The sequence below is a fragment of the Leucoraja erinacea genome, chromosome 8, assembly GCF_028641065.1.
Source record: "Leucoraja erinacea ecotype New England chromosome 8, Leri_hhj_1, whole genome shotgun sequence".
In the NCBI taxonomy this organism is placed as follows: domain Eukaryota; kingdom Metazoa; phylum Chordata; class Chondrichthyes; order Rajiformes; family Rajidae; genus Leucoraja; species Leucoraja erinaceus.
Window position 1 is genome coordinate 54,995,157 of NC_073384.1, and position 9,001 is coordinate 55,004,157.

General features: G+C 40.8%; 1 protein-coding gene and 1 long non-coding RNA gene across 8 annotated transcripts in view; one reads left to right on the forward strand and one right to left on the reverse strand.

Annotated features, from left to right (window-relative positions):
* The window catches only part of LOC129699719 (uncharacterized), a 55,774-nt gene extending 51,158 nt beyond the window's left edge, over window positions 1-4,616 (reverse strand). Inside the window, exon 1 of one of the 2 annotated variants that reach the window (XR_008723919.1) lies at window positions 4,405-4,616. This is a non-coding gene — a long non-coding RNA (uncharacterized LOC129699719). The remainder of the gene's footprint in view (window positions 1-4,404) is intronic. The other variant, XR_008723918.1, reaches the window with a different exon arrangement.
* A 166-nt stretch (window positions 4,617-4,782) lies between these two features.
* LOC129699718 (estrogen-related receptor gamma) overlaps window positions 4,783-9,001 on the forward strand; it is a 241,510-nt gene continuing 237,291 nt past the window's right edge. For 3 of the 6 annotated variants that reach the window (XM_055639733.1, XM_055639739.1, XM_055639737.1), the window contains exon 1: window positions 7,326-8,579. Coding sequence is in view for 1 of the 6 variants with exons in the window: in XM_055639738.1 (XP_055495713.1) it covers window positions 4,919-4,920 (2 nt within the window). In the remaining 5 variants the exon portion in view is untranslated. Of the gene's footprint in view, window positions 4,921-6,934; window positions 7,079-7,325; window positions 8,580-9,001 lie in introns of those variants that run through there. The other 3 variants (XM_055639735.1, XM_055639738.1, XM_055639736.1) reach the window with 3 other exon arrangements.

A 9,001-nucleotide genomic window follows, 5' to 3' on the forward strand; every position in this document is an offset into this window, starting at 1 on the left:
TTTCACATTGAGATGTAAGCGCGCATTTGCTTGCTGCTCAGCAAAACACGAGATGGGGACAATTAATGTCTTATCACATAATATCAACATCCAAATTGCCTGTCAGTCGAGAGAAGTAGTCCTTGACCACAAAACAGAGAGCGATAGACGCTTTCTGTAGACCCGATTCCAGTTGTTTGGGCACTTTCACACTTGGTGGAAGTGATATTATTAAAAAAAGCCCGTTTCTGATGTGGGTTTAGAGTTCCGATGTTTCTATCCATCAGCCTCTGTAGCTTTCAATTGCGCTATCTGCTATCACCTATCAATCTCGCGACCCGTTTATCTCGATCTCTGGATATCCAGTCTTCAATATCTTTTCACATTTATCGCAAAGTTACCTTTAATTCCAATGTCCTTACATTTATATTGCAACATAGTATTAAGCGAGCTTGGGGAATGCTGCAGCCACACAATAAATATTCTTTAAGTCGTGTTTCTCAATTTAGCAGCTTTTGTCAACTGAGCTGCCAGCTTTGTGTTCCATTGTAATTTTGTTTACTGGTTATTATTTTTTAGCTCCGTATTACTTTTGATCATGTTTAACCTAACATGCTTGAGTGAAACAACCCCATGCTCAGTTCCCGCCGGCCCAAAAATCCAACTTTTCTTCAATGCGTCGCGCACCGTCAATTCCAACTTCAACTCCTGTTGTCTCATTGTGATCTTTTAATAGGACAAATAGATATTGCAGTGGTTTAGGCAAAAAGACCCATTTAGATATTTATGTGATAACACATATATAAACACGTACAGATAAACTAATCAATTATACTCGGCACTTATTTTTCTTTGACGTGAAGAAGAACTGGAGGTCATTGTAACGTATTTGGGTAGCATCGGATTTCTCGTTATTCCCATTGCTCTAAAACCTCTTATGTCGTTTGAATGAACGCCATTATCTTTAATATCAGATATGTTCGACTATCAATTCATTCATTTTAGCCGAATTCGTTGTATTTATGTTGGGTGTTAGTTTGACAGACCTAAAAGTATAACTTTTACTTCCTGGTGCCCATTACTACTTGCCCGAGCTGTCTATTCGGCTAATATATCACACCCAATATCCTTCAGTTTACAGCTTTTCTGCGCTTTGCTAACTGTGATATTTACTCCGTAGTTTTTACAAATTATAAATGGTTAACAACTTGAGGTTTGAATACTTCACGCAATTTACTTCAGAGGAAAGCCGCGACCGCTTCTGCCCCACCCGTGGCTATATGCCAAACTTTTCTGCATGTTACTGTGTCGAGAAGGGGAAAAAAACACCACCAAGTTTGTTGTCCAGTTAACCCATGATAGTCCAAGAGCCGCGCTATCTCTGCCAAGTATCTAGCTGGAAGTTGTTGAATTAAAACTTGTAGCATTTCTTTTGTACTTTGCGCCAAGCAAACGCACTATATATATATATGGGACTTTCTACCACTATTCATATAACATCTCACCTTTCAGCAACTACAGGTGTAGCGGTCCCAGTTGCTTCACTATCGGTGTACTCGCGCCAAAATTAAAACGGCCGAAATAAAACATTTCCGTTTCTTTAACGACAATTTGAAGATTGGGATTCCGGAATGAATCCATAGTCATTCCCCCGATTTTCACACCCTATGTGCGCTAACATTCCCAGCCAATTATGCATGGAAAAGTAAGTTTAGCTCACACGAACGTTGTTATCAAATGTGCTACAGAATTAAAACAAGAATTCCAAAACGTCCCCATTGATTCCTTGAGCAGAAATATTCACCGTGTTCTGCGTAAGTATATTATCAGTTATTATCATATGGCTAATCGTATGCTATTTATTTTAGTAATTACATCCCTACCCCATTAGTTAGCATGCGCTCGTTCTATTTCCAAATCGCAATTTATAACTTGGTGCATCCAGTTTTCATCTCCATCTCTATGCATCTCCACATCCAGCTTCGACAACATGGCAATTCTGTATCACGTCCCCACCTTATGTTCTTGGTTTTAGTTTCTAAAGATTTCACTACTTTGTGTCGTACTTTTCTTTTCTCCGGACTTTGCAGAACCCGTCTAACGCCAGACCTGTGGTTTTCCTTTCCTATTCTTTTCGACCACTCTGTTGTAGAACATTACAAATTTACTCCCAGAAGAAAATATTCCTACCATTAGTATTCATAAGTTGCTATAAGTTTTGTACATTTGATTACCGAATCATTAATAATTTCCCCCCCAAAATCATCACCGCGGACGTGACAAGCTATTATCACAAGCTTCTGTACCCAATATACAGTATTTCGATTTATTCATCTCTGAAGCACGTTTATTACAAGGTTAATGGTTCAAACAAGCTAGGTACTTTGCAGTAATATTTCATCTGTCTTAATTAGTATCTTCTTTGAACCAAATGTCCAATGAAGGGTACAATCGCCCTACATCAACACCATATACAGCAATGTGTCCACATTTTTATTGTAAAGTTGAGCAACCTTATTTTCAGAATTCAAAGACATATTATGACTCTACAGCTTTACCAATTCTCACTAAACTGCACTATTAACAGGATGCTTCCTGAGTTGCATTGCTCATTTTTAAACAACGTGCATTGTTTTCCACGTCGGGGTTTCCAGTTGGCAGTGATCTCCCGCAATCAGAAATAACGAGGATCAAAACAACATTCTCACCATCTAAGCACCGTCACACATGCAATGTCATATTCGACGGTCCTTCTTTTGTTTCCAAATTGCGCTGGCAAAACAGCAGAATTGTACTTTCAGAAGCAGTGTCTCAGTCAAACGTGTGTCAATAAAGGGTTAATAGATGAAGATCGCGAACAGAATGCACTCCATGCAGTGAAAATCATACGTTATTTAGTATTAATGTGAGAATCTGGTGACAACGTAATAGTATTTTAAGTTCACATGATATAACAAATTTGTCTCAATAAATTGCGCTTAAGAATGCAAATCATTCTTAAGAATGCCCAATATCAGATTTTAAAAGTGTCAGATTTCTTTCAGGATAGCAATCGTTTTCTCACAATTGCATTGGTCATAAAGATTGTAGGTAGTACACTTTTCTAAAAAAAACTTCTTAATATCTATATTTCTAGCCTTGCGAATCATAATAAGAATGTGCGCATATGTGCGAGTCAGTGGTGGACTAATACTCCAGAGCGAAGCAGGGAGACTTGAATTTCCTTGCACTTACAACGTCCCGATGTCATCTGGCCCTCGACTGTAATTAAATTCTCAAATTTGAGAGACAATATACTTTCAAATTCAAATTTACTTAACTCTGATTCACTCACAGTTAATGACTTATGGATAAGTCTACGTTTTCATATATATGGCACTCTCGGTGCCCACAATGTTATCTCCTTTAAATGGCAAGGATATACAGCGAAGCCTGTTTCAAAGTAACTACTTGGCGAGATAGGGTTCCCGGGCTGTTGTAGATACCTTGTGATGTTCCACAATGTAAATTTACCGTCAGGCAGTTTCGGCAAGGTTTAGGTATTGATTTTTTTTTCCTCCCGAATTAGCCCTTTCAGGTAAAGGTGAGTATTCTCATCAATAAAATAGCAAAGGTGGTCAAAATTAGAACATTCAGCGGAAAAGTGGGAAGTTGATAAATTAGTCTTCAACTTTTGAGGCATATACACGAGTTTTCAAAGCCAGCCTTGCAGACGGATTAATGCGGACCCTTTGTTATTATTTTATGGGGCATGAGATTGGAAATGTATGCAGTGCAGAAACAGACTGGTAGGCATAAATCAAAGACTGATTTCTAGTCACATCACCCCCTTAAAGCGCCTGGAAAGCCTTTCGAGTCGAAAGGGAAAGAAAATAATCTCCAATTCGACATGGAGAAATAGACATATAGTTTTAAAATAAATCCCCAGATGCTCTTGAAATACAGCATTTATATCATAAGCAACAATAAAGGCACAATGTAACTGTAAATAGGAAGGGTGAAGTAATGAGGGTGGGAAATGTTCGCAGTAACATAAGAATTTGTATTTTTATAATTCAAGCATTTAAATCACACACCTAATTCAGGATTTCAAGGTACACTTTGACCAACACCTAAGTTAACCTAAACTCGTCTGCAAGAGAATAATTACTCAAACTAACCCGCAAACACCAAGGAGGCACGCGACGTTTATTTCAAGATAAAATTAATAAAGTGCGATGGATAACAAGACTTAAACTAAATAAAGAAACTGTGGCGTTGCAACTCAAGAACGGACGACTGGTCTTAACTATAAATTTTGTATAAAACACGAGAAACACAATCGGATTCAATAGTTTCTTGACAACACCTAACTCAAATAGGAGATGGAGATTTTTTTTATTATGTTCTCATATTTAATAAATATAACAATGTGCACTTTCCTACCGTAAGTTTTAAAAGCTGAAAACATGCACAGATCTCTGCCAAATTTTCCTATCCTTACAGTTGGGCCACTCTCTCCTCAGGTGTGTCAGGCGGGCGCTTTGAGATAAATAGCAAACCCTTCAAACCCTACAAGTTTGCCGCGTGGATCAGCTTGGGGCTTTCTCGGTCTCAGTATCTCCACCCCCACCCCCACCTCCCCTCTCTCTTTTAAACACACACACATACATTCTATCCATCCCAGTAGATTCCCTTTCTATATTTCTCTCTTTCACTTGAAGGGGGGCTCATGCGCAAAATTACGCATTCTTCTCTCATTTGTTCCTTGTATCAATCAAAAAGTTGGCTATTTATAGGCTACAGAGCCAGGGATGGTAATACTGATCTACCCCTCTCTGTCTGTTCCCAAGTTGCTAAGTGGTCAGGTTGAGTGCAGCTATTTGGCCATTTGCTATTGCTGAGTCCAGGAGGAAGGTCCCAAGCTGTGATTAACTCAATCTTGCTGCAGCCACGAACCATGTGAGTACTTCAATAATTATATCTCGGCACCAAATATCCTAGTGTTTTATATATATTTATATATTTATATATGTCTAACGTAATTTTTTGATTCTAAAGCTCTTTTATTGTTTTTTTTTAAATAGACGTACTTAAACCCTAACATATGACGAATTCATTTCCGCGTCTTACTATTTTGACAAATGTGTCATCCAGTAATTTTTCACATGAAGGAAGCCAGATAATGCATATTTTATTGATGGAATGCATGCTAAACGTCGGTAGTATCTTCCGTGCTCTATCGCTAGGATAAGATTAAGGTTGCTGTTATGTGAAATTGGAGTGGAATTACTCAATATTCGATATTTTTTATTCCTCATCGTTGAAGACAATGAAAAATGTTGGCCGCGCTCTGGAAGGAGCCATCCTTCAATTTAAATTAAGAACGAAAAAGAATGAGACGGGAATTTTCAGTCTTATAAATTAAATATTCAGTCGCCAGTACTGAACTAGTAGCGATATATCGCCGACAGTGGTTAGGGATTGCTGTAAATATACCCGCGATTTTAAAACAATATGATTTCGCCGTATCATGTCAAGTACTGAAATCCAACTACAAAACGTACCTTGGCGTTTTTACACAATCTGCCACTTCTACTTGCGCAATTACAATTAACTTCATATGTTCTGTTACCAGTTTCAAACATTAAACATGTAGAAATCATAAATTGAATCCCCCGATTATTTCTAAAGTTCGAAGTTAAAGACCGCGTGTACAGGTTAGATCGCCCAGTCGGGTTGAGGTCTTGCATTTAATAGTCGGGATGTTCTATAAAGAATAGTAGCTTTTGTTTAGCAACCATTTCACCACCGAAACTGGCAACAGCAAATGGTTAAAAATTGCTCTAAGAAATATCCAGCCATCCCACAAACTATTTCTATCTGATCAAGCAAACAATAGGTCATGCGTTCAAACTTAGTTTTAGATGTTACTTCGGTGATTATACGGCTGTCAAATATGCGAAGCAATCATCTCTTTCCTCGGGGTAATTTAACAGGCGCTTGCCATCAAAACTGGTGCGCGCGTCTAATTAATACAAAAATAAACTCGGATCTGTAAATAAAATAAACCACACCCTCAATACCAGTCACTGATAACAGTGCTCAATAACGCGTGACGAATTGATGCCCCTCTAAGATCATTTTGATAACATCACCCCCCCCCCCCCTCTCTTTCTCCAACCAGCTTGCTCTATCAGCATCATTGTTGATGCACTGGTATTCCCGAATTACACACACACACACACACACACACACACACTCACTCACTCACACTCACACAATCGCGCGCTCCATCAGAAGATCAGGATTTGCCTTCGCTAGATTCCCGGTCCGAATCTACCAGTCCTCAATTGTACCTGGACATTAAGTCCCAGAAGAAGTGAGAAGTGTCAACCTTTATGTAGGAGAGTTTTTTTTTTAAAGAGAGAGAGGGGGGGGGGGGGGGGGGGGGGGGGGGTTAAACCTAAATATATATATATATAGAGAGAGAGATAGACAAAAAAGATAAATTGACATGGCATCAATATATAGGGGGGGAATGAAATTGACATCGTTATCGCCGAACGATGCTGAATGAATCATGTGGTTTCTTTAAAAAAAAACAGATGGAAATCACTTCCAGTGCGCATTTCTTATCAGTCTGGAGCCCCGCCAGTGCCGTGAGATGGTGAATTTTGTCCCGTCTGTTGCAACTTGTCATTGATAAAATAAGCAGGCAGAGTGACGCTGTGGGTCACGCTGAGTGCGGACGGGCGCATTGCCGGGCGGGTGTGTGCCGATCACATGACTGCCCTTACACCACGCTTATTTCAGCCACCAAACTCCAGCACGGCGGCCCCAAATAACACGGACGTGGAACCCACTCGCCTATCTTCACCCGCTGGCTCTCTGTCCCCTTCCATCCACCGGCAGAGCCGTGTCGGCTGCCGCGACCGCCACCCCCGAGATTTCTCGAGTACGGGTTGCCAGGAAAGGGAGGCGTGTGTGTTGTAAAGAGAGGGTTGCAGCGTTTCCGAACCCCGTGGACATTAAAGCGAAAGTAGCCGGCTTCCATTTACTTTAAACTACCAAATAAACCCCGGCACCAGCTCTCGCTCTGATAGGGAGGTTGTCCAAGGTAATCGTAAATCAATCACACTTTGCTAAGAGAGAGGGAGAGAGGAAAGAAAAGACGTGCAGCTTTTTCTGACAGCCTCCGTTTGCGATTTTATTAAAGCGCCTGTGCAGCGGCTGAGGTTACCCTTGCAGAAGGTTGCCAGTGTGCCGCGACCTCGGGTTCCAAAGTTCCTGCCATCCTCTCCCGTCTCAGGCTCGGCGGCTGAGCGAAAGAGGCAGGATGGTGGAGAATGATCATTTGCAGGTCTTGTCCTGAAAATAGATGCAAGGGTTTGACAGCTGATCCACTGTAGGCCTGGGGATCCTGGCGCGTCAGTTGCAATTTTTTTTTGCTTGCTTGGTTCAGTTTTGTTGTGACCACATGGGGATGATGGTAGGAAGCACGTTACGTGCGAACATAGCTTGTTTCCTGACCATATACAGTTTAGGTGTCTGTGTGCGAGAGGCGGATGTGTGTGTGTGTGTATGTGTGTGAGTTAGGAAGGTGTATACTGGGGAGAACGGGAAGTGTATATATGCCAGTGTGGTAGAGGGAGAGAGAGAGAGAGAGAGGGGGAGAGAGAGAAGGGGAAAGTCACATTGAATGCTGGGCCGGCGTGCCGCATTATCTCGGCAAGAAACAACATCAGTTATCCTACTGTATTCCAAGACATTTAGCGGCAATAAACCGGCGGCAAGCGAGGGAACGAATTAACGAGACGGCCCGAAAACGGCACTTGTGTAACTTGTGAGGTGTAGTCAGACCTACCATCTGAGCAGTGCAGATTTCTAGTGGATGTGGCCAAGTTGTTGTCAGTTATACGCTCGTTATACTGGAGGGCCCGTTGTGTCTTAGGACGTTGCAGCAAACAGTACACAATGCAGGCTCCTGATGCAGTGTACACATGAGACAGAATGCTACTAGATTTAGCCCAGACAATGAGTGTCTGCGACAATCGCATGCATTTGGCAGCACCTTTCATTACTTATTTGCACATCATTAGACACACATTTCCAGGGCACATATAAGTAAAAACTTAGAAGGCCTGAGAGCACATAAACTACCTTTAACTGGCAAAGCTATAAGTTAAAGACACTTGAAGTAGGAGGCTGGCTTTTTGTTTACGTTTAAACTGTCTTGATAGGATGCGGCCACATGCAAGTGGTTGAACTCGCTCTCCACTTAAACCCCTCGTAGTGGCACTCTTGAAATTTGATACCATTGCCTTATAGTGTTTATAGTGACGCAGAGTGTCTGACAGTCAGATCCTGCAAATCAAGGTCTCTGCTTTACCCACGATATGCTGGGAGCGCTTTCCCCATTTAAAACAAGACCCCTCATCGCTTTTTGAGCCACGCTGTTTTCTTATTTTCGCGTCTGCATTTATGTACAGTGTGTTTGCATATATGTTTTAAAAGTCCAGAAATAGTTGCGACTATATAAGGTCAGTTTTGCTTAACCATTATTTCATTCAAAGGTGTCGCTTTTGCTGATATTTTGTCAGAGCGAGGAGCCAGCACTGGTAAGTTTTATGGTAGATTATTTTAAAGAAACAACAGTCATGTGTGTTAATTCTTTCTGCATTTTCATGTAACGATACAGCTCGGGGTCATGGTGTGTCTATCGGAATAGGTGTTGACTGTTGTCAAGGGAATGCTGCCGGTGTTTGTTTAGATCGTTATAACACCATTGTATTTTATGCTTTATTTGTATTTATGTGAATATAACAGGACCGTTCACTAGTTTATCCAGCATATTTATCCTGTCTGCTTACTCGTTTCATTGAAATGAAGTTGATGGTATTGCTGTGACATGTTTAATATTTCATCTATTACTTTTACTTAGTAATGGCAGGATGACTTGATTATCACTCAGTTCTTCCCAATGTGCCGTGCATAGCACAACACTTATTTGGAGGATTAAAGCAAATCTCACTACAAATCT